We start from the raw sequence: 25305 nt of genomic DNA, 5'->3' as shown, positions 1-25305 counted from the left end.
ATTTCTGAAATCTAACTAGCAAATAGGCACGTCTAAAATAAATGAAGATGGCAAAAAAAGAGATTGCTTGATAGTTCCCAACTCATATGCCCCAAAAGATAACATGGTTTTGTTTCCAGGAAAGGTTCCTCTAGAGAAAGTAGGATGCTACTTCCCCGCATCCACCTTTATCAAAGATTAACACAGCAAAGTAACATTTTCCATCATACTCGGAAGATCTAGAAGGTCATTCTCCATTTTACAGTGAGCTCGAACAGAAACCTTTCATCCAAGATTCAGGAATATGCAACTCGCTATCCGTATCTATTAAGCCTATCATATCTATTACTACTTGGACCCTTAAGGTCAGCAATTTCAGAACTGAGAGCTGATATAGGGGTAAGAGATATTGATTAGGAACGGAATCTCAATGGATATAAGCTTGGTCTGGCTCTAAACGTATCGATCGTTTGTTCGTTTATTGTCTATATGCGAAACCTATTTGGAGTACTCTCAGCGTGTACATGATCAAAGGCAGGCCTTCCTCTTTATTTTCATCTTCGGCATAATGCTAAAGGAAGAGGAACTAGCTTGAAGAGGAGAGCATGGAACTAGCTTGAAGAGGAGAGCATGGATTTCCCAAACAGACTCGAAGGAAAATCCAACAGGATTGAGTTAGATTTTTTCCGTTAGATAATGGATTACACAGCCTATTTAAATAAGATCCATATCAACCCAACCCCTCTCTAGCACAAATCTTATGAGAGAATAAAAAGAAAAATCTCAATATATTTATTTTTTTTATCTTGTAGTCCAATAGGCGGATAGCTGAAATTTAGGCTAAGATTAGGATGAGTCTTTATAAAAAAATAATTGAGCAGGCTAGGCTAATTAATAGTCCAGTTTCTATAAAAAATTTAGATCAATACTGCTGAATTTTTCAAACAAAACATAAGTTGTTTAAAGTTTAGTTCCCGATCCTGCTACACACTTATACCTAGCTCCATACATTGATAATGTAGTTATGTGCAGAAACAATATAATTGTATACAGAACTAGTATAATTGTATGCAATATAAATGTATGTCTGCATGAAAACTCCATATAAATACATGCAGGACTAGAAAATTAAATATTAGGAGGACCGGGTATAAAACGATAACAGCAATTTTAAGAGTAGTCCGTTCTTAGTTCTTACGGTCTTTTAGGGAGATAAATTGATGGTCACGCTGTGATCTTAAAATGGGGGTCCCACCTTCCCCTCTCACGCATGCACAAAGAAACGCACTCCGTGGAAGCCCAGGACTCCGACCCCTAAAACCCCGAGGCCTAAACCCTAAACGATCCGCTGTTCCCCGATGCCTCGCCTCCCAATCCTTGCCTCCCCGAAACCCCTCATTCCCCGCCTCCTCGCGGCGGCGCACGTCCGCTTCGCTCACCGGCGGGCCGCGAAGCCGCCGCCGCCCCCGCCGCCGCCCACCCCTCCTCGGCCGCCGCAGAAGCCCGTGCCCTTCACTGTCCATGGCGTCACCTGGCACGACCCCTACAGCTGGATGTCCAACCTCTCCGACAACGTCGCGATGCGCCACATGGACGTGTACATCGAGCAGGAGGAGAAGTACACGGAGGCCGTCATGGTCGCCGCCGGCGCCGACCGCCTACAGCGTAAGCTCCAGATAGAGATGGCCCCGAGAATGGCCTCCGATCTCTGCACTCCGCCCGTCCGGTGGGGCCCCTGGCTCTACTACCGCCGGGTGGAGGAGGGGAAGCCGTACCCGGTGCTGTGCCGGAGGTTGGCCAGCCTTCACGAGGAGTTCATCTCTTACAATGAGCCTTCGGCGGGGTTCGATTACAACTCCGGGAAAAGGATCGAGCAAAAGCTGCTCGATTATAATCAAGAAGCTGAGCGATTCGGAGGTAAAAATGTTGCCTTTTTCCCCTCTCCACCTATGCTCTGCTCTTCTTCTTTATGTCCATCATTATTTTTGCTAGCTGAAATATCTCTCTCTTTTCATTTCTTTTTACCTCTTACTTATTAGCTGTTTTTAGAGGAAATTCTATAATTCAACGAACAATAAAATTCGAAGCAGAAATAGAATGACTAAAAACGAAGAATTCTTTTAGTCAGACATTGTTGGGTAATTTAAGCAAGGTTGATATTCTAGTACTAAAATATTTCAGAGCATGTATATGACGTCTACAATGCTGATATACAGGATAACAGAGTTGAAATGGCATGGTTGACGTTCTGGGCTCGACTTTTTTTTTTTTTTTGCATATAACAGTACACTGTGCTTCTGAACTATGGTTAATTGCTTTGAAAGTTTTATTTGCCACTATATCATATAGCTAACATGGTGAAGTTCATTAAATTTTCTTTTCCCATGACAATTATACTCCACTGACACGAATTTTTTATGTGGAATTCTTCTCCTCTTTAGGAACACGGTATCTTCTTCCGTTTGTATATTTAACATGAGTCATTTTCCAATTCCATTTTTTGGGAATGTTATTAATGCTATTTTTTTCTTCAAATATCTTCAAGTTAGGGAGGCATGATACAGAATTATCAACCTGAATACCATAAGTTGCTACCTAATTAGATGCGCATGATACCAGAATTAGTAACCATTGGAGTCTTAGGGTGACTGTATTTGATGCTACAGTTTAATTCAATTGTATACATAGCTAAAATTATCTACCTTTATGCCATTTATTTTTTTGATCGCTTTGTCAATCATTCTGCACTTTTGCCTCTCTCTAGCATACATACTTGATGATTGCAAACCTTTTTGAATGATCTCAAAACTTCCATTTACTTATTATGAATCCCTTTCCTTATTTTCCTGATCATTATACACAAATATGTGCACATCCTTGTTAGGGCCGCTCCTAATTAAGACAGCCAAATGTAACCGTTCAATTAAAATGATGATACGTATCATTCAGCCTTTTTTGAATCTATGGAGCCATAACGGTGCTTTGCAGAAAGATATCAAGGTAAATAAAGAGTAGTGTGACAGATGAAGTTCAGAACCCTTAGTGTGCCATGCAACTGATCAAAACGTAATACTCCAGAGATGAGCAAATGATGTCTAAGAAAAATGATAATATATTTTGTCGCCCTCAATATGCTCCGTTACCTGAATTCTTCAGTTTAGCCTTAATCACCCGCACCCGACACTTGAACATAGACATCAGTATAATACTCAATTGCAGGTCACTTAGATATTGGAAGGGTTTGAAGCTTGGACATACACCCATACCCGACACACTTACCCTAGTCTATGTAACACAGCTCATATGATCTTTTAATAAACTAAATGAAGTTAGTATAAGTGGAATTAATTTATCAAGGTGGTAAATTAAATATCTCAAACTCTCAAAACTCTGAATGGATGCCCTTTTTCACACCACAAACTCTGAGGCAATAAATCTCTACTTCTCTAGGATGGTCAGAATATTAGATACATGCTTCTAAAGTAAAAGAAAATAAAGAGATATCTTGAATTTATTGTGATTAATATGGTGCTGTTGTTGAAATCAATTGAGTGGTTGGTAGAGAGGGCATTTCCAAGTTGCAGACTCTTACATAGATCTTTCTTTTTTTCTTTTATTTAAAACCAAAAGGTCTTAATGATCCTTCTTGACACAAGATTTGATAAGATGATAGCTGAATAGTGGCTTGAGACGTAGCTTTGGTTACTATTGTTTGCGTCAAAGACATGGATGATATGAAGGCTTTAACTTGTTTGGGAAATTTGATCATACCGTAGAACTTCTCATAACCGTGGCACAGAACTCTATAAATTAACTGAATCCTGACAAAGTAGTTGACTGTCTGCAGTGAACCATTGTTAGAATTTAGAATACAATGGTTTAGCTTGCAACCTGAAATTGATGAGGGTATAGACGATTTGGTTAACTGGTGGAGATTGGCAATGGATGAGCTATGCTCTCACAAAATGCTTAAGAGAGCTCATATACCATGTTACTTGGAGAGCTTACAATCGTGAGAGGAATTTGATGATTCATTTCACTTAGGAAGATTGGTGATCAGATGATCCGTTAGCCTGGCAAATGCCTAGGAAGAGCTCATACACGATTCTACATGAGAGCAAAAGCTGAAGAGATGTGTAAGTGCATGTGACCCACTATGGTGGGCACTGGTCAATATCCTTATACATGTCAATATAAAGTGGTATGATCTCCACTATGGTAAGCATAAATGAACAGAAAGAGTGAATAATTTGTGTATAATTTTTATGATACAACATGTATACACCAAAGCTTCCATTTGTAAATTTTTGCAGTATCTTTTTATTGGCTGTCTAAGCAAGCAACTACCTTGGTGGTTGACCTTCTTGACATATAACTGGATCACTTTCAATTAGAGCTGTTGCTAGTCTTAGTCTTGTTTCATGTAACCTCTACAATAATTTTATGTTGCTCATATGCCTATTGTGCAAACACTCATTTTTTTTTTGCATATTTTACATTTATTTTGGCGTGACCATCCATTGAGTCAGCTAGTAGACTATCACATCCCGTTGCATAGTGATATTTGGTTAAAGATTGTATTATAAATTTTCAGGTGCCTCATGTTGTCATTTCGTTGTCCTTATCTTTTATTAGTCACAAGGCCTTGCTATGTGAGACATGAGTTTTCTTGTTTGTTAGTATTGCTTTATACACATTCGGTATTTTTGTTTGGCCAACATACATAGCATAACTAAGTTGCTAAGCTAGCCATTTTATGAAGCATAGCATTTATTATTTCAAGAATATGCCTGTCAAGAAAGTACATATGTTATACCTTTTTTGTTTGTTCAATTAACAGGTTACTCTTATGAAGAATTATCTGAAGTGTCCCCAGACCATCGTTTTCTTGCATATACTATGTATGACAAAGATAAAGACTCCTTCACCTTATCTGTTAGGGATTTGACTACGGGTTCACTTTGTGACAAACCTCGAGCTGATCGAGTAGCAAATTTGTCATGGGCAATGAATGGCAAGGCATTGCTTTACACGGTCACAAACAATGAGAAAAGACCGTACCGGTTAGTACATTAATGTTTTAAAATTCTTGCAAATTGCTTTCTTTTTCCGTGCTGTAATTGAATGTTTCTTTTCCTTAGGATCTTTTGTAGCATTCTTGGATCTGGTAAGGATGATGTTCTCATTCTGGAAGAACCTGGTGAGGATGTATATGTAAACATTAGAAATACCAAGGACTTTCAGTTTGTAACTGTAAATACCTTTTCTACTACTTATTCAAAGGTATCACCCAAAACAAACACTCTAATGCATTAATTTCACTATCAAAATTTCCTGGTCCCATCAAGTTTCTTTTCCCTTTTTTTGTAGGTATACTTGATAAATGCAGCTGATCCCTTGTCTGGTATGACACTAGTCTGGGAATGTGAACCTCATGTTCATTGTGTTATTGAGCATCATCGAGGATGCATATATTTATTTACAAATGCTGCAAGAGGAGGCGTACCCGTTGATTCACATTATCTGCTCCGTCGTGTTGCTGAAGCTTCTGGTTCAAAGAATTGGGAGGTTCGCAAGATGCATGTGTTCATTTAGACCGCCATTGACAATATTTAAGGCCATTCAAATGGATTTTATACAAATAACATACCCTCACAATGTAGGGAGCATAAGAAAAAAAACAATGTTAAATTTCAAAAATAACATCGAAATAAAATAATAATTAGAAATAAGTGTTCAGCTATTGATGTATAAAATATTATTTAATAAAAGTAAAAAAATTGACATAACAACAAAAATACTAACTATTCTAATTATATGAAAGCTTTGAATATATAAGCCTATAGCATATCTTTTCTTCAAGAAAAAAGCCAATATGTGCTATTTGTTGAGATATGATAAAAAATAAAATAGTTAATAAGTATAATATCATAATTAAAAAGATCCAAGATGCTAATTAAAGGGCAACAAAATCAATAAATTACTTAAATACATTTAATAAAATTAAAATAAAATGGAAGAAAACATAGAAAAAAAATAGATAACAAAAAATAAGTTCCAAATCTGACCTCGATCTGACTTGACTTAAACCAATCCCAAATTACGTTCAAACAGGAATGAGGTGTAGGTTGATGTCAGAGGAATGCTGAATTAGAACCTTTCCTTTTTCAAGTGGTAGCAGTTTGGCGAAAAAGATATTAAACTGGCAAACAGACAGTGTTCTCAAGCTCTAGTGTGTTTCACATAGACCCTGAGTGATACGCTTCCTATCCCTCTTTAGAGGACGCAAGGAAATAAATTACCCAAGACAATCAAAATTGTAGGGAACAGAATGATAAGAGAGAATAGTATATGCAAATAACAAAAGAAATAATTTTCAAGATAAAGACTGCATTTAAGTAATTAACCTAAAAACCTAGAATTATAAGCAGTCGGATTGCTAAATACTTAAATTTGTAAGTTTTTTTAGTATTCACGACTCATGCTAGCCAGGTTTCGCTCATGTTTTGACCTAGCTATAACTCGAGATACTATGAGGAGTATGTATATACCATAATGTATCATCCTCCTAGCAGGTGTCGTATTCATGATGGAGTTCAATAATTTATTTAGTTTTACTAACTTGGCCTTATGCTTTCTCTAGTTCTATTTGGTATAACATATCTGATTTTGTTAGATGATTCATGATCTGCAAACATTGGCAAATTAATTTCTTATTTGGAATCATAGTCATGACTTTATGAAATGTAGAAGAAGCCAGGCTTTTCCTTTCCTTTTTCTTTTTTTCATAATTTATGCTACTTTCATATGCACATTTTCCTGTTACTTTATTGTGTATACATTCTTTTGGTCTACAAGAAAGTTTTACCTATGAGTAACAGATTTATAATCTTTTCATTTTCCTTAATTTTTGTTTTATGACTGTTTTCCTACTATATTCTTTCTCTCCTTCTCTAATTATTGTATAATCTAAAATCTTTTTGGCTGAGACTCAGATTTTGTTATTTATTTCTATATGTTTTGGATCATCAAGAGTGCTTTAAACCTAATTGATCTTCATATATGTTAGCTACTGTGGTGAGTTTTACTTATTTGTGGAGTAGAAAACTATGGAGTGTTACCCTTACATGGATCAAGTTTTTATTGTCTATTTACATGTCTTGTGGGTGAGGTTGTCTTCAATAAGGTGTCCTACTGATTGGCTTTTGTTAGCTATTCTTTCAACTATGATAGGATCTGTGATGTTGTTGCAATAACTGGCTTCCTGTGTTAAGGTCTTGTGAGGGCTTATCAACTGCAACTTAGCTGAAAGCTGACACAAATTTAATTGGATAAAGTGTCAGTGATTTGGTTTAGAATATGTTAGCTGCAGATTTGTTGGTTCTACCATCAAATTTCAGTTCGACTATCAAGTACAAAACAACTCCTATATGTAGCATATGTGCATTCATCATGTCAGATGACCTATGTGCATTTGTTTCTCTTCATATCTGCCTATTACTCTATTGATGCCTGTTAGGCTGCCTTGGATAAGACTTGTTATTTATGCAGTCAATTTCTCATTGAGGAACTCTTATTGTTACTGAAATATGGATGTGATATTTTTTATTGAAAGCAAAATAGACTGACTGTATTCGATTATCTGAGAAACAAAGTCTGCTACCTTCTGCAGACAAACATGATTCTGTCAGCTATTAAGAGGCTATCTTCATTTAATAATATTCAATAGAGCACGAAGCTGCATTTTACTTCCACATCTAGTTTATAACTTGATCTAACAAAATACAAGCTTTCAGAATATCTATCTGGCCAGGTTATTTCATATCAGACTTTAACCATAGAAGCTTATAAATCTTCTTCTTCTTCAGTAATTTGTTCATTTTGTTCAATGTCTTAATAACAGAGGCATCTAATTGGCTGTCAAGCAATATAACTTGTATAAGTAATATATGTGGCATTGGAGAGAGGCTTCTTTATTGCTTCACTGTAACCTTTATTTTAAACTTTGGGAAATCAATTGTCATGCCTGATCTGTATTTTCATGTCTTTTAGATCTTGTTTTGATTCAACATGAATTTCTGATAATAGATCTCGCGCAACTCCTTTTTATATTAGTTTTTCTTTTTTAAAAGAAAATTCCATGTTTTATCATTTTGGAACTTGTTTTACTTTCGACTCACATATCTTTGTGGTTCTTTTGTGTGTTCAGAGTATACTTCTCGAGGATCCAGGTACTACCATAGAGGATGTCGATTTTTGTGACACCCATATGGTGCTTATTCTAAAGGAGGGCAAAACATTCAGAATTTGCTCCATTCCGCTACCTTTGCCTATGGATGGTAAAGTAAGCTATTCTTACTATGGTTCTTATAATTTTTTAGTGTGCATATTTGGCTAGCTCAGAGACCCATTCTTCTATTTTTCATTTTATCGATCTTTTAAAATATGTCGGCAGTGGAATAATATTGGTTAAATATAAGTTTGTTAATTCTCAAAGATCATATCTGTCATGTGAGATGTCTAATCATACATTTCAAATGGAACTTGGGTTGTTGAACTTGATCTCTTCTTCATGTGCCATGGCTCATGGGGCAGTTATTAATTCATCTGTTTAATATATTGCCACAAGGCACATGTTATATAATTTACAGAATCATAAGATACGCCTGTCTGGAAGCCAAGAGAAAAAAAGATGATATTTCTAATTTTATGTTTGTTTATATTGATTTCCTCTTTTTACCAAAAATACTGATGCGATCTGATCCAACAGTTACAATAAATTTGACTGGAGGACATCATGAATTCATTGTAACAGGACTGAAGTTCCTACCTTTAGAATCAAGGGCTGATGGATCATTTAGAAGACTTACAAATGTTAAAAACATCACCCACAACTTCTATTGGAATTTCGTGCTTTGTTCTGACTTGCACTACATAATCTTCTACTTAAATGAATAGCTGTTCTTAAATGCTAATGTTTCCAATTGTGATGCTGTTAGCTTGTAGCATCTTGTCCTGGTTCTTCCAATGCCATTCGCCACCTGAACTTTTTGGATTTGTTGCTATGTAAGTGATTTTATGTAGATTATAAATAAAGCATGTGTCAAAGAGATATTTTGTATATGTGTTCAAGATTAGAATTGAACCATACCTGGATTTGAGATGACACTCGTATAATCCTACATTCTCTAACATTGGCAGTTGGGTAGGTCATTCTTCTTGTGGGTTCAAATTTTTTGGTACTTGTTACAATAATGATGTGAATTATATGATTAATGTGATAGATGTCAAATATGTAAGTCGGGCATGTCAAGTTTACAAAATGCACACCTGGAGACGTGTGTACATGTGCGCATGGGGCAGGGCTGTTGTTTGCCTATTGGCATATGCATGTATGCATGTATATGTGCAATATTGTGTTGAACCAAATTAATTATTTATATAAAATTATTGCCTTATTTTCATATTATAGGACTCAAACATCGTGAAACAAACACTACTACACACTTGGGATTAGGGGTGTGCAAAAACCGGCCAAGTCACGGACTCAACCCGAATTGGTCTCTTCGGTTTGTTTATATTGTTTTTTTTAAATTCGATCTGATGTAGGTTTGAGAAAGGCTTATCGGAAAATTTGGTTCAATTTCAGTTTAAGTTTTTCAAAAAATTGATTCAAACCGACCTAACCAACCCATATGTATATATAAATATATATTCAAACCAACTCGATCTGACCTGACCCATATGTATATATGTAAATATATATATTCAAACCGACCCGAACCATATGTCTGTATATATATTTCAATTTTTTTCTTGTATTTTTTCTTATGTAAATGGAACTTGTATGTTTAAACTTAGACCAGCCCATGTAGCCCAGCCCATTGAACATCAACCCTATATGGTATGGAATTTCTATGTTTAGACTTAGCCCAGTCCATTTAGCCCAACCCATTGAACGTCAACCTAATAAACAAAACTGAACCGAACTGAATTTGTTTCAAGCGGTTCTTGTAGGTAGTCGGTTCGGTTTCAGGTTCGATTTTAGAAAACCAATTTAAATCAGTTTGGTTTCGGGTTTATCTTCAAACCACCTGACCTGGTCCATGCAGACCCCTACTCTGGGATGTGAAATGGCTTTTCCAAGAGCGTAGGTTGCTACTCTATTTACTGCAGCACACTTACAGCACTTTTCCTACATAATTAAGTGCATATTTGAGCTTATCCATTTTGAGCATCTCTTTTCTTTTTCTCCTGTTCATCTTTTTTTATTTAGTTTTCTTTTTGTTTTCAGTTGTTAGTTGCCTGACAAATCATGTACATATGGGCATGTTTTCAGCACAACATTCTTGGATATGTGGTTATTTGGTTCCTTCTGGAATTTTATGTTATTACACCATTATACCATTCGGTGACTTAATTGTCATGGTGTTTTCTGATCTTAGCTTTTTGACATGGATAATGCTTTAAAATAATTTGATCATGTTTTCTTTATAGACTGCTGTTGATCTGTCTTACTAATTTTGTTCCATCTATATTTTTAGCTGGTTCCGCTATTGCTTGGGTATCTGATTTGAGCACATAGCAGAACATGACCTCTGCTAACCAGATAAGAAAATGGTGACATGTAACAAAGGCCAAAATGAGAGGTAACCCAACGGTTGCCCACTATTAAAACACACAGACTTAGTTCCCTTTCTTGAATCACAAGGAGCCTGAAACATATTTTTACTGAACCCACTAAAGACCCAAGCTAAAGAGACTTGGCGACTGAACAAGGTCTTGACCACCGTCTCCTGAAATGGTAGCAGAAACATACCGGTCGCCACTGACGAATCAAGGTGGTCCAACTGGTATAACCAGGCTGGGAGAGCAGTTTGATTAAATGTCATGTCAGTGGGAATTTGCGGCAGAACCTTCATACACCAGTCATGAGGCAGCCCTATTAAAACATGTTTAAAGCCGTTCGGAATAGCGAATATGCACAGTTTACCTGCTCCCTCCTGTGTCAAGCCTAACTGTCCCAAGGGGAACTGAGTAGAAATCAGTTCACCCAAGTTTGGATCACCCTCATTTAACATACCGAGGCAGCATCACAGGCTAAGCTCCCTCGGTTGCAGCTTGAGGAAAACCTCGTACAGCAAGGTGTCTAAGAATGCTCACTTTCTTCTCTGCCACTTGCAGTTTCGGGTGGTCAACACCCTCTACATAAATAGTGTATGGACTTGCGAATACATGGAAAAGGGGATTCATAGAGGAAAGGATTACTTTCGTCCAAATGGTGAAACCACTTGGTCATAGCTAACACTCTTTTGTCAGAACCTGGGTACTGGGTCCTGATGATACAAGTTATGACAGCGCACAAGAAACTACCACAAGGCAATAGCATATAGCTCCCATTGGCACCTGCCAAAGGGGACCTGGCCTGCAAGGACACCACACCTTCAAGATGCTGTGCCAGCTGACCAAAGATGTAACACCTTCAAGACCCCTCATTGTGTTGAAGCTGGATGTCATCCTGTAGCAGAAGCCAATCTGCTACTGCTAGGCTTTACTGAAATCTCGTAGTATGGTGGGAAAGATCACCAGATGCAGTAAAGTCCTTGATACAATGCTTGCAAGATAGCTCCTGGTGGGGACCTACTTCTGCATTCTTTTGAGCAGCCAATACCTAATCTATTAGAAAGCCTTCTCAGTGTTTTGTGATGTAAGCTACTTTATCTGAATAATAGATTAATAATCTGGTCATATATATAGATTGTTACAGGATATCTAATGCATATTGGTAATATATTAAATCAAATTTTAACTTATTCATATAATGAGTAATTCCAGAAGAGGCTTCTTTGGGAAGTAAAAATCTTCACTGTATAAAGCCTTTTGAGGTGATAATCTATGAATTTAAGCAGTGAGTAATGAATTGTATTGGAGGATTCAAGCTTTTTTCATTGCTTATTTTTCCTGTTTATCATCTTTTACTCTCCTTTCAGTTAAATTGGTGGCCAACTTTTTTTTTTCTTTTTCTATTTTCCCAGGTGGTACCGTACTATTACATGCTTAATAACTACTAGCACTAATATTTCAGTGACTCAATCTGGCATTCTTGCTGGCAGGAACCAGTGCATCTAGCAGCCCTTTGTCCATGCTACTTACCTCTTCCAAAGCATGTCTGTCAGATCTCACCTGGACCCAATTATGACTACTATTCGTCAACAATGCGATTCATAATATCCTCACCTGTGGTATGAAGATTATTCATATCTATGATCTGAGATTTTGTGCTACTAACAACCACAAAATAAATAAATAAATCTTCATGATGATACCATGTGAAATCTGCAGCTTGGATTTTCCCTTTCTGAAATATCTGTTGCATTAACATGCCAGTACCTTTATAGAACAATCATTCTATGTTTCATGAATTTAGTTATTGCATCTTTTCATATAGATACTCTCTTACACACTTTCTTTAACTAGCCATCGGCAAGTGAAATGCATGTGAAAGAGAAGAAATATGGAGTGGACCAAGATGGGCTTGGTAGAAGAGGATTAGATGGGCAGGGCTTGGAGAAGTAGATACCAGTTTTAAAAAGGCTAGAACACCATGCATGGAGTTCGGTTCCTGGAGTTGAACTTCTCTCTTTTCTTGAAAACAAAAACTTGAAGAAGAACTCCAGCTCATGTTGAAACTCTAGAAGTCCGGCTACAAAAGGACATGCTGCCACAAACCAAGAAGTCCAGACCTGTAGACTTCTCTCATCGAAATAGTAGAGATGTATTAACCAGTAAATAATGTTGTTTTATACTTAATTGGATTGTGTGTTTCTTTGAGTAACTATGCTGTGATGTCATAATAGACATGTTTAGAAATTAGCTTCTCTGATTGTCATGTTTGATTTTTTGAGATCTTGCATTTTGCTCATATTTTTGTTGGACCTCAAAGGCTTGAGACTTATATCTTTCTTTATAAAGCTGTGATGTTAGAAATCAATACATTTAGCTTCCTTTCTATGCCCTAAAGGAAGGCTTTGGCCAGTCACAAATAGGAAAAAATGGGGGAGTATGTTGAAACTGGTTTTCTTTGTACATCAACTTCTATCATATATTGAAATGTTCTTGTGCCCTCAAACATACCAGGAGATGTTCCGGTGGCCTTGACCTGCTTATTCTGTTGCATGAAACACCAGCTTGATCTGTTAGCTTGGTAGCACCAAATTCTGGTTTCCCTACTTTAGATCAAATTCCTGTGCTATTTTTTTCCCTTCTCAGTTTTCAAGGTACTCACTCAGCACAAGATTTTGCACGTTATAGGTGGTTGCTTTTCATGACGCAAGATTTTTTTTTGCATGCAGCTTAAATGCCAGTATACTTTATTAGCAATATGAAATGCATGTTTATTTTATTTGGTAGTTCATTGTAATTTGTAAAAAAAAATTGCAGATGCCTGATGCTGTTGTTGATTATAACTTATCAGACGGGAAGTGGTGCATAGTACAGCAACAGAACATGCTGCATGAGCGAACAAGAACATTATACGGCACTGCTTCTGCTGCCAACAATATAAACAAATCTTCGTTTTCACAGAGCTTTGGCACCAGACATGAAGTCGATGGTCTGGATAATATGTGGAATGAGCTTTCTGAGTTTTATGCTTGTGAATACTATGACGTTTCTTCAAATGATGGAGTTTTGGTCCCCTTGACTATTGTATACTCAAGAAAGCACAAGCAAGAAGGCAATCCAGGTTTACTTCATGGGCATGGCGCGTATGGTGAACTACTAGACAAGCGTTGGCGAAGTGAGTTAAAAAGCCTTCTTGACCGGGGTTGGATCATTGCATATGCTGATGTCAGGTTTGTTTGCCTATACACCCATCTGAAATTCTTTTTGCTCTATCTGTTCTTAGTTGCTCTATGTGCTATAACATTATTCTATGTATGCTAAAGACATGAGGAAGTCATGTTTGCATGGTGACTACAACTAGGTGTCCAAGTTTTTCGGCATTGTTATTTAAAACTAGGTCCAAATTTTAAACTAGTATATTAGATATTCTGTTAAATGATGTTCATGGATTAAATCATGTGGTCACAGAGGTGGTGGTGGAGGTGGTAAGAAGTGGCACCATGATGGCAGACGTACTAAAAAGCAAAACTCAATCAATGATTTTGTTTCATGTGCTGAGTTTCTAGTTAACCAAGGTATTGTGAAAGAAAATAAACTTGCTGCTTGGGGATATAGTGCTGGTGGGCTTCTGGTTGCTTCAGCAATTAATACTCGTCCAGATTTATTCCGAGCTGCAGTTTTAAAGGTATGCATCCTGTCACATCCGGAAATCCATCTCAGTTTGTTCACTTGAAATGTATGCTTAGCCTTTATGATTGTCCAGAATTTGGTTCAAAAGAATTCATGATCTTTAACGATGTTATTTGATAGTCTTTCGCTGGATAATTTGCTGGAAACTGTCATCAAGAAGTTTGGGAAGGGTGGAATGCATGTCTGCATATTTCTGGTCGCTTAATGAAAGAAGCTAATTTTTGGTTTGTGAGGGTACTCCATTTTCACATGTCATATTGTGGAGTATGTTTCCTGTTTGATTTTCTTTCTTTTGTATATTATCCTAAGGATTCAATGGGATTGACTGACCCCAACCATAATCTTCACTCTTGGTTGGCAATTCCTTAAAATATGATGATTAGATAAGATAAATCCAATCATTGTTAGGGGCTCTCCCTTTTTTCTTGTAGACTTGTGATGCTGACTTCTCTCATTCTTTAACATTGTTGTAACTTTTGATAATTAAATTTTTACCCATTCATCCTTCAAACTGGACATCAAACCTAGCCCCTGCCATGCAGCCTCAGGTCATTCCACCCTTTGGCCTTGCCTGAGTTGACTTCCCTATCCTCCGCCCGCCCTTCTTCACCCATCAAAGAATAAGTGAAACAAGGTTTTTTCTTTCAGTCAGTGAATGATTTCCATTGAAGCTGAGTTTTCATCCAATTTTTTTTTTCTTGCCCTTATTTTAAGTATATCCCCCCCACCCCAAAAACAGAAAGTCTATTACAGATTAGAGCTGAGGCTTACAATGTTATCTGCAATTGGACCATCCAAGTTTTTTAAGTGGTAAAAATATAGGCATTGAGCTCTCAGCTTTACACATTCTTTTTCCAAAAAAAATTCCTTTGCAGTGGTAAGAAGAGACTAAGTGGGGCAGTGAGATTCTTCTGGACATATGTATGCATATGTAAAAAAGTTTCTGCATATATGCCCATGTAGATGACTGTGTTTGTACGTTAAATTGCTGCATGCATGCTTTTAATTTTTATGACTTAGTTGAGTTTTATTTCAAATTCATGATTTAAATTAGATCTCAAAGCATGCGTCTAGTCAAGTCATGAACAGTTTATCTTCTAGACATTCAATTCAATGCATTAAATTAAGTATTTTGAAAAACAAAGTGCTACAAATTGCATATGTTAGTGAAGTTTGATCTGATGCTTTTCCTTAGAGGTGCCCTAAGTGCATGGACACCTATGGACAGATCGCAGTATTTAGCAATGAAATCTCGCATTGCTGGTGGATCAGTGTCTTCAAGAGCATATGGTTACTGATATCTTGAGCCACTTTGGCTGCTATAGAGTTTTGGCTATACTAAACTGTACTAATTAACTCTTGCTGCTTTGCCTGATATGCAGCATGAACTTGTTGCAGCTTAGTCACATGGATTTGTATTTATAGTATGGCATTGCCAACCACAGCCAAAAAATTTTAGAGCCACTGAAAACATCCTGAATTAGTAAAGTAAATCTATTTTTACATTCTTTGTGTATCTGTGGAGGCCCCTTGACAAAGCTGCATAACATTACGTTTTTGATGCATATCAGGTGTCAATATGGTATGACAGCACATACATACTTTTTTCTGGTATCTTTGATCCCATTTTTGTATATATTTCTGTAACTTTATTACGTAATTTTCCTCAGGTGCCCTTTTTAGATGTCTGCAACACACTTCTTTACCCAATTTTACCTCTCACTCCTGTTGATTATGAAGAGTTTGGCTATCCTGTGGAGCTTGAGGATTTTCTCGCCATCAAGAAGTATTCACCTTATGATAATATTCAGAAGGATGTCCTTTACCCATCTGTATTGGTGACATCATCTTTCATTACAAGGCAAGTTTCATCTGAAATCTGTATTAGAGTATTTCAGTTATTGTTTAAAACAAGATTAATATGCTTCTTTTCACCATCCATCGGTATAAAAACTTCATTTCACGAATCATAGGTTCAACTGTTCAAGTTTATTCTAAAATAAACTTTGTAGTTTATTGTCATATGTTTAGGTAATATACTTTTATAAGGTGGTTTATGTCAGAAACAACATTATTAAATGTGGCTGCCTTGCATCATATGGAGTATTGCCTTGATTGGTCAAGTGCCCTTTAATACAGGAATGGTACAACGTGGTTCCTAGGTGTATATTTTCTTCAAAAACTGCACTTTAGATTTGTTATAGGCATTAAATAGATAAAGGAAGTATTGGAACCAGCAATCTTTAGTTCAATTAGTACTTGTACAAGATTGTATAAGAATTATGTTTTACATGATTCTTCTATATCTTTGTTTACTACTTTGTTATTATGTCAATGCCTAGAAGAGTACGCGAATACTAATGGATCTTTGAACAAAGTGATCAAATTTATTGATTATAATAGCCGATTACATTTAATAATATTTTTTGTATTTCTTAATAATGCTTGTAATTCATGGCTTAGATGTGATATTTGCAACTTAAAATTCCATGTTTTGAGGCCATCCTACCCTAAAAACATTTTCATTGTTCTAACTTGTTAGAGGTTATTTGCCATTATATAATTTGGGCTACAGTAATTCCGGTAGAATTTGAGTGTATTTCCCATCAGTGCAATATACATGGCGGGCATAACCAGTAGAATTTGAGTATAAGTCGTATTGGTAGAATTTCAATTTGGATGATCTGTCATATATTTTGTCGGCATGGCTGCAGACAAACCTGCATAGTTATACTAACTAAACTAAATACTTCCAAATCAGTTGTAGAAATGATGATAGTTATGGTGCATATATTATGCAATATCTCTATTTTTTGCATTTTGTTTTATACTGTTCCTCCTTTGTATCTGTTAAAAAGTAGCAGCTTGACTTTTAGCATCTATTTTCTTTGTATCCGAATGATAAAATTACTTCCCTCTGAATGTTAAGTGTTGTCAAATCAGTTGCTGTGCGCAAATAGACTCATGTACATGCACACTCTCAAACAAAAGAAATTTATTCTTTAATATGGTAGGTTTGGCTTGTGGGAAGCTGCTAAATGGGTTGCGAAGGTACGTGATCACACCATATATGACCCACAACATCCGATACTGCTCAATTTAACAACAGATATAGTCGAGGAAAACAAGTATTTACAGTCCAAAGAATTGGCATTGGAGACTGCTTTTCTTATCAAAATGGTATCAGATAGCTAAAATTTGAGCCATCATATGCATCTCGTAGCTAAAAGTTGGGCCATCCGGTGCATCTCTTGAGAGCTGGAACTTTCCAAGCATATGGGACAGTGATGTTTTATGAAAAAGTCATCCTTTGAAGGGTATCATATTGCAATCACAAATAAAGGGTGCTTCTGCCAGTAAGTTATGTTTATCAATGGCTTGACTTTGGTGCTCCATTCAGCCCAAAATTGTTATCAAATAGATCAGAATTTGTTTATCTACTTATGATTCGATCTGGAAGTTGCTTTTGCAAGACTCTGGAAAGTTTCCTTCCATTATGAAGGTAATTGGTTCATCGTTGTCATCACCACCAAACCCTTTTCTTATCATATGTGACTAAATTGGGTTAGTCCAATGAAGGCAATTGGCTCTCTCTGCAGCAAATGTTGAAATGGATGTGAGAAGTCAACTGAACCTGCATCATTTGTTTATTTATAAACAGTAGTGACAAAGCATTTTTTTGCAAAAACAACAAAGTTGCCCAGTGATGCTGTTTCTCATGTACAATCTTAATAAGGTTATTCTCTTGAAGTATGGCAGCATGCATTTTTCTGTAGTTTATAGAGGGCTGACCCAGGTTTTTTATGTAAAATATATGTAATGTATACTCGGCCTTTGATGTTTTAATTGAAGAAAGAAAACATCAATAGGTTATTGAATAATAATTTGTGGTCAAATGTCTATACGGTTTGTGCGGCTGTTGTATCTCTAATTTTGTTTTGTTTGTTTCGTTGTCCATGCCTTGATAGGTCAACGTAATTGCCATCCATGGTGCTGGTTGTACAGTTACAAAACTTGTGATTTGAAGACACTCGTTCCTCATTATGAAATTTCTTCAGGACTTGATCAACTGTCCTTTTTTTTCTTTTTCTTTTCCATGGACTGCTGGTGTGGCTTGTCGCAGCTGTGATGATGATGGGGATGGCCAATTACTAGACCTTTTTATTGTCCAATCTTACCTTGTATTTTTGCCCACCCACACAACTTGTTCGTTGTCGATTCATTATTTTTATAAAGCTCGCATGCATTGTCAAAAGGCACAACACAAAGTTTATTTTTCAAGGGCACCAAAGTCATCAGCAAGTGGCTGCACCTTTCTATCCCCCTCTTGTCAAAGGGTTACTTTCTTACTTTCATATAATGCCACAACTTCTATCACTGTACCAATTCCTCCTGTTTGGAAGTACTTCTGTATGGATGCAACATGTCATCATTTCACCTTGAATGAGAGGGAGTTGACAAGTGGATCATGACAGGTTTGTTTGGCCAAACCAAGTCCCACTTCCCATTCACCAGACCACAGGTGAACAAATCCATGGAGGGCAGTGGAAAATTTTGGAAGCGCCAGGAAACTAGATGGTGGGATTTCTGAATGCATGGGGAACAACAGGGTAATTAGATATGACATGTAATACCAGTGAAGCAGAAACTCCACCACATCACTGCTAACCTCCACTGCATGCCCATAATTAGTTCTCCCACCTTTGTTTCTTGGTGCAGATTACATGGTCGGAAAAGCCATCCTATTTTCACCAATAAAAAAGGAACTCCTATTATTTAGCTAAATATCAAGTATTTGTACTACTTTTGATTTTAATTCTTGCTGATGCGAGAGTCCTTTTGACTTTGATTCTAAGCAACAAAGACATGATGCATCAATAACAAACCAACCAGCATAGGTTTCTAACACATAATACTTCATCATCTCTTGCTGCATACTGTTTGGATATCTGTATTTCTAACAAATTAGCCATCAGTGATTTCTCAAGTGAAGGACCTCTTACCTGCGGTAACTTTTTGTCCAACATATATCTTGACCCAACAGAAAAATAAAAACAAAAAAACCAAAGGCCCAATCAGAAAAGGAGATTCCAATATCTGCTCTGGTATCATGAAGAGGGTGAAGAGAATGGCGGACTTGAAGAGACTGAAGAAAAAGAAATGATGCATCGATGCTGCACTTCACTTCCCCTGCTGGGGGGCCCCAAAAAAAAAGCGAGTTGCCTTCCAGTGGTGTAATGGTTTTGCATTCAATGTTAGCAACTGCAATCTATCACCAGGATTATGCACAACCACCATGTGGTGCATCTGCTGGTTGGCCCTGCAAAGTCTTATTTTATTTCAAAAGGGAAACTAAAAGCAAGCTTTGCGATCCTGCCTCTTTCTGTTTCTTGTCATTATCACTAGAGTTTGAAATAAGTAAAAAAATTCTGCTAGAAAAGTGAATCTCATAGTCATGTATAAGCACGAACCGCACCAATTTAGACCCAAGGGCCATGACCTTTGAAGGTATCAACCAAATAGATAATTCAAAAAATTTCACAAGTTTTCCTTATGATAAACAATATACAGGAAATTACCTTCTAATATCACAATCTTCTACAACATTTCCCAGCCATTTTAGGGAATAAAACTTAGGCACAGGCTAACGGACAAACTAACTTGAGCATAGCTCTCAAGATTTTAGCCTCATAATGTCACTGGGCAAAAGAACAAGTGATTGTGAATATAGTACAAAAACAAGAAATTGGATAAACAAGCAAACACGATATTGCCTCAATCATGTAAATGGATATTGATAGGCCTGGATTGCCGGCAATCTCTTATTGAATTCAAGTGAAGCTTGAATGCTCTGACTTAAAGGATGAAAAAAAAGAGGAGTTTACATGCAACCAGATGTTGGATAACCACTTGTTAGAATGTATCATATACCTTGACCTAAAACAGATCAAGGTAGAGAAAAATGAAGTCTACTAAAGTTATGTGTTGATCCTTTCTAAGCCACAAAGAACCTGACAAAAGAAACAGTTCTCAGACTCCTCCAAGTATAACCTCAGGACCGGCAAACGGGACTGACCGCAAGCAGACAGGTGTTTTTGCACACTAGGTTACATGCAACAAAATGATAATAGAAGCCACAGATCATCCCATTAACCAATTTCAATTCTATTAAACAAAATAACAAAATTAAGGTTCCCAACAGAAAATTTATCCTGTAAAAGCAAAACGACTATTCTAAGTTCTCATGGCCATGACTCCAAACAATTCATTCACCTCAAAGAATCAAAACAACTGCACTCCAATATCTTTTTAAGAAATATGGTATATGAAATCCTAGATAGGCGGAGTCGCAGAAAAGTGTGACACAACAGGGATAAAAACACAACTTAAGGAAAATCAAACAAATATATAAAAAGAACAAATCTTTCAAGATCTCTCTAAATAACTGATATAGTAGAAACGTTTAATACACCACCAGTTGCAGACATGAAGTCGAACACATAAGAATGGAAAAAAGAAGGGGTAAAAATTGCTTGCTTCGTCTTCCTATCTGAGCAATGAGTATCTTACAATGTAGCAGAACTGTTTTCTGTCCATTCACTTCTGCTTTACAAGCATCATTTCACCGAAAAGGTGCTCCACTGATAACTCGGTGATAAATATTTCTTAAGCAAACTCTACATAAACAAAATGATAGATATCTAGGAAACAGGCCAAGAATAAATAAATTTACCTGCGGAACCGTAAGCTATCATCCCTTTCTGATGGGGAAATTCCCATGGGATCCAAAAGAAGCAGAAGAAAATTAAACAACCCCTTCGGTTCTGTTAGCTTCCTGCATCCCCCAGACCAAATCACCACCCTCATTCATGATCATTCTTCTAGGTTCGAGCTGCACAGGAGGCTGCAGGCCTCCCTCAAAGCTTGACAGCATCTGCAACCAAATTCCGCTGGCTATGACTCTGATACCTCCACAACTGTGGATAGTCTATCACTTTCGAGAAACGCTGGATCCAGAAATTTGGCCACAAAAGCCCACATCCTGTACACATCTTCAAAGTTTGTGAGGAATCCAAGGGAAGCAGTAACAACCTCCACTCTGATAATAGCATTCTTGGTCTTACTGTCATGGCGACCATTTGATGTAGGCTGGCAGAATGAAGTATCAGTCAAATCCGCTGCCCCATGCGACTGCTTCTGGCTTTCCATGATCCTTATATGACTAAGGAAGCCAATGCCCAAAGAAACGTCATTCTTCTCGGCCAGCTTTTGAACAATTTCTGGGTTAACCAGTGACCCACTGCTATCCTTCACATTGAATGCCACAGCTGCACCTCTTTCATACTTAATTTTTGGACCATAGATTTGGACAAGAGGCAGACCGGTGCCCCCACCTGAATCTGGAAAGCGCAGCTGCAGCAATGAGGTAACCAGCCAGTTGATCAGATAGCGCAACCTAAGAGTGGTTTTGTTGAGACCCATCATGTTCCCATGGTCAAGATGTCTACAAATAATTTCAGGCTCCCTTCTGCCCCACTCTTGAGCATCCTCATCATCATCACTTGTGGCATCATCATCACCTAGTGCATGTGTAGATCCTTCACCAGCATCTAAAGTATGATATAATCTTTCTGCAGGCTTGCTGTCCTCCATGCTGAAGGATACCCTGCGTCCCATGCTTATGACCCCTTCACTCTCTTCCACACCAAAAAATCTACCTCCAGCAAATCTGTTATTATTTCCTTCTCTCCTTCCCAATAGCCGAAACTCACCTTCTGTTTCCCTTCTTATGGCACTTTCTTTTGCCTCAACATGGCCTTCTTGGCATATTTCAGATGTTGAACCATTCTCATGACTGTTGTGGCAACCAAACACAGAAGCAGAGCTGCTGGTTTTCCTTCCATTAGTAGTGGAAAACTTCACAGCTCGTGTAGCTGCTGCTTCCTTGATTTCAGGCTCTTCCTGAATCTCGCTGACATGCTGGAAATCTGCATTGTTTCGGCTTCTTTCTGGATGCTCTTCTTCAGGCTCTTCCTTAACACGGTCCAGTTCCTGTGAGACTGATAGGACAGCTGCATCAAAAGATAATACATGATCATCATAAATTGGGCTCTTTGATTTATTGGATGTCACTTTGGGAGATACCTTCTTATGATTTTTCCTCCCAGCAAACCAAGAAGGTGGTAATGGAGATCCCAACTTCCCTTTGTGCAGCTGCCCTGAATTGTCTGACCCATACGGGCTCTGACCCAAATCAATCCAGAAGGAGTTCTCTGACGACTCATCCTCGCTAAAAACTGGGCTTTTCATGACCTCCCCAACAGAAATGCTCTCTGTCTCCTCAAAGATGGTACTCGCCCCATCTCTGTCAGAGCTGTTGTCATGATCCATCTCACTTTCAAACACATCTCTTACTTGAGCCGATGTAAATGCACCAGAGAACGCTGGCAATTGTGATCGTCGGTGGGCATCAGATTGCAGTGATTCATCATTTCCATTGACAGTCTCATCTTCAAGCCCATCCAGTACATCCAGACCATCCACAGAGTCACTCAGATACTGGGGAAACACTGGAACAATCCTCACCATTCCTGATCCAGTGCTGCCATTTGGGTTCTGCAAGCTCCCCATCACTGACTTCTTGATAAGGAGGCATCCAAAACCAGTTGGGTCAAACCCAAACACCCGGTAGAACGATGTTATAATGAAATCCGGCCGGAAAAGAGACAGCCCAAGTGAATCCATGTCCTTGGGACCCAAAGACCCAGCATCAAGCAAGACATGCCAATTATTCTGCTGTGCCAATGCCATCCACTGATAAGAATACTTAGCTCCAGTAACTCTAGACTGAACTGGGAACACAAATAGACCAGCAGCTGAATCCCTTTTCCTCCTCTTCTTGGTCGAGATCTGCTTCCTCAACTCCGTGGAGCAGATCTTGAGCGTCGGCCATTTGAACCACGCACTGCATATCTTTGCACCCTTGTCCTTTGCACTCTGAGCCATCCAATTCACAGACTGGCTCTCATGATCAAACATTGTCAAGAGCTTCTTGTTTGTGTGAAATGGGTAGGATTCAGCGAGCAATTTAAATGCAGAACCTCTACTGACAGTAAACACCAGACCATACTCGTTCTCTGGAATGTTCAGATAGTCCATTATTCGAGTCTTGATATCATGTTCGGCAGTGCCTTTCTCGGCACCGCCATAGAGAGCATGGTTGCTCAAATTAGCAGTGATCTCTGACAGACTAAAAGCAGATGACTCCCAATTCTGAAAGCTCTGAAGGTAAGAGAAGAGGCCGAAGCCGCAGTAATCTAGGCATACCTTGGCACCAGCGTCGAAGAGGTGAGAGTACTCGTCGGACCTCAGCTTGTCAATCTCGCCGGAGGACTGGTACTTGGGGTACATGGTGAGGAACTTAGAGAAAGCCTCGTCGAGCTCGGGAATGGCATCGGCAGCGTGGAAGGTGCGCTCGGCGGCGAGGGCGGTGGCACGGAGGAACTCCCGCTGTGCGTGGAGGCGGGCGAGGGACCGCGACCGGCCGATGGAGCCCTCGTCAGGGTTGCCGAAAGGCTCGGTGTCCACGTCCTGGGACTTGAAGAGGGAGCCGTCCTCGGAGGCCTCCTCGAGGGCCTCCCGGAGCTTGCTCTCCTGCAGCTGCCGGAGCATCGAGGGCCGCCGCTTGCCCTCCTCCGACAAGCCGGAGGACCCGTCCCGCCACCGGTTCTTCTTCTCCAGGATCAGGGCGGCGCAGTGGGATATCGGCTTCCATAGAGACAGATGCATGTATGCCAAGCTCCTCGAAAACCCTCAGAAGACCATCAGATTTGGATCAAAACCCTAACCCCAGGAAGCACAGAGAGGGTCAAAATCCGAGCTTTCGTTCAAAAATCGAAGCTTGAAACGGTGGGGACGGCGTTGGGGAAAGGGAGAGACGGAAACCCTAGAGCTTCAACAACATTCCCGAACTTTTAACGGAGTTTGAGGACTTTTACTTTGGGGTTTGAAAAGAACACAAAAGAGAAGGGCATTCAAACTCTAAAACCACAGATTCCCATTGACGAAACCCCGAAACATGAGAACTTTGAGAAGTTCAAAATCCCATCCACAGCAAAAGAAGGGAAGAGAAAAGAGAAAAAGAAGTTTTATCCAAAAAAAAAAGAGAGAAAAAGAAGCAAACTGGGGCAAGACTAGATTTTGATTCCAAAACAAACTCTTTTTCCTTTCCTACTCCCTCTAAAACACCAAGAACCAGACGCCTCTGAAGCCCTAACACCTGAACCCCACCACTCCAAAGCAAAGAAGATAGACACAGCACAACAACTCAGCAATCCAAAGAAGAAAAAAAAAAAACCAAGAAGAAAATCAGGGAAAAAAAATCCAAAAACAAGTCCCAGGAACCCTAATTTAAGCCCTTCAGAGCAGTCAAAAGAACAGATCTTTCTCCCATCTCAACAGAAACCCAGATCCACAAACCCCTCCACATGAACAGACTCCGACCCCTTTATACTCTTTCTGTTTGCTTCTCTCCGCCAACCCCTCCCTGCAACGAATTAAAAGCAGGCCATCTTTCCCATCAGCTCCATTACTCCATTTGTTTGCATTCATTATTTCCGCCTGCTCTTCCCTTCCCCCATTATAGCCCCTTTCCCTGCCCCAACACCACCTACTCTCTCTCTCTCCCTTCCCTCCGTTAACTCCCAGTTAAAAAAAAAGGACAGATAAAACAAATTAATTAATCAATTAACAGCTGATATTGATTAAGAAATAAAGGGCATGGCCATTGACTTCTCAAGATAAAATATTGTTTTTCTTTTTTTTTTCATAGGGCCCTGCCACATCACTGCCATCGAACAGCCAATTAAATACTTGTGGGGTGGCATGCCATTGGGGGTGGGCTCTCCTGCCGCCTCTTGCTGTTGGGCCCAATTCCATAATCCCCAGCCATAGCCAGCGCAACGCTACGTGCTGCCATGGGCGTGCCTGTTGAGCTCATCTTGCATTCTATGA

The 25305-nt window shown here is 38.6% G+C and overlaps 2 protein-coding genes across 5 annotated transcripts; one reads left to right on the top strand and one right to left on the bottom strand.

Annotated features, from left to right (window-relative positions):
* The first annotated feature begins 5 nt into the window (after window positions 1–5).
* On the top strand, window positions 6–18352 carry LOC103723894 (Prolyl oligopeptidase family protein). 4 transcript variants are annotated; one of them, XR_015968630.2, is made up of 11 exons: window positions 6–1896; window positions 4820–5042; window positions 5121–5262; window positions 5350–5547; window positions 8189–8323; window positions 12093–12221; window positions 13420–13832; window positions 14071–14287; window positions 15675–15874; window positions 15963–16153; window positions 17307–18352. XR_015968630.2 is itself a non-coding variant. In XM_008814976.6 (10 exons), the coding sequence occupies exons 1-10, from the start codon at window positions 1338–1340 to the stop codon at window positions 17485–17487; spliced, it is 2388 nt and encodes a 795-aa protein (XP_008813198.3). In that variant the 5' UTR covers window positions 6–1337; the 3' UTR covers window positions 17488–18352. The 4 variants fall into 4 exon arrangements, 3 of the variants coding, with proteins under 3 accessions (XP_008813198.3, XP_088560142.2, XP_038971658.3); XM_008814976.6 differs by lacking the exon at window positions 15675–15874; XM_088704016.2 differs by lacking the exons at window positions 12093–12221; window positions 15675–15874 and having other exon boundaries at window positions 8189–8318; window positions 13454–13832.
* Window positions 18353–20701: 2349 nt separating this feature from the next.
* LOC103723895 (uncharacterized) lies at window positions 20702–25124 on the bottom strand. The gene has a single exon (XM_008814978.6). It carries the CDS (start codon window positions 24079–24081, stop codon window positions 21247–21249), a length of 2835 nt encoding a protein of 944 aa, XP_008813200.1. The 5' UTR covers window positions 24082–25124; the 3' UTR covers window positions 20702–21246.
* Between the last annotated feature and the right edge of the window lie 181 nt (window positions 25125–25305).

The sequence above is a fragment of the Phoenix dactylifera genome, chromosome 9 (assembly GCF_051530095.1).
Source record: "Phoenix dactylifera cultivar Ajwa chromosome 9, Ajwa_hap1_PhDact_Kaust_v1.1, whole genome shotgun sequence".
NCBI classification, from domain to species: Eukaryota; Viridiplantae; Streptophyta; class Magnoliopsida; order Arecales; family Arecaceae; genus Phoenix; species Phoenix dactylifera.
The sequence above is the reverse complement of the archived record's forward strand: the minus strand, read 5'-3'. Positions and strand labels throughout refer to the sequence as shown.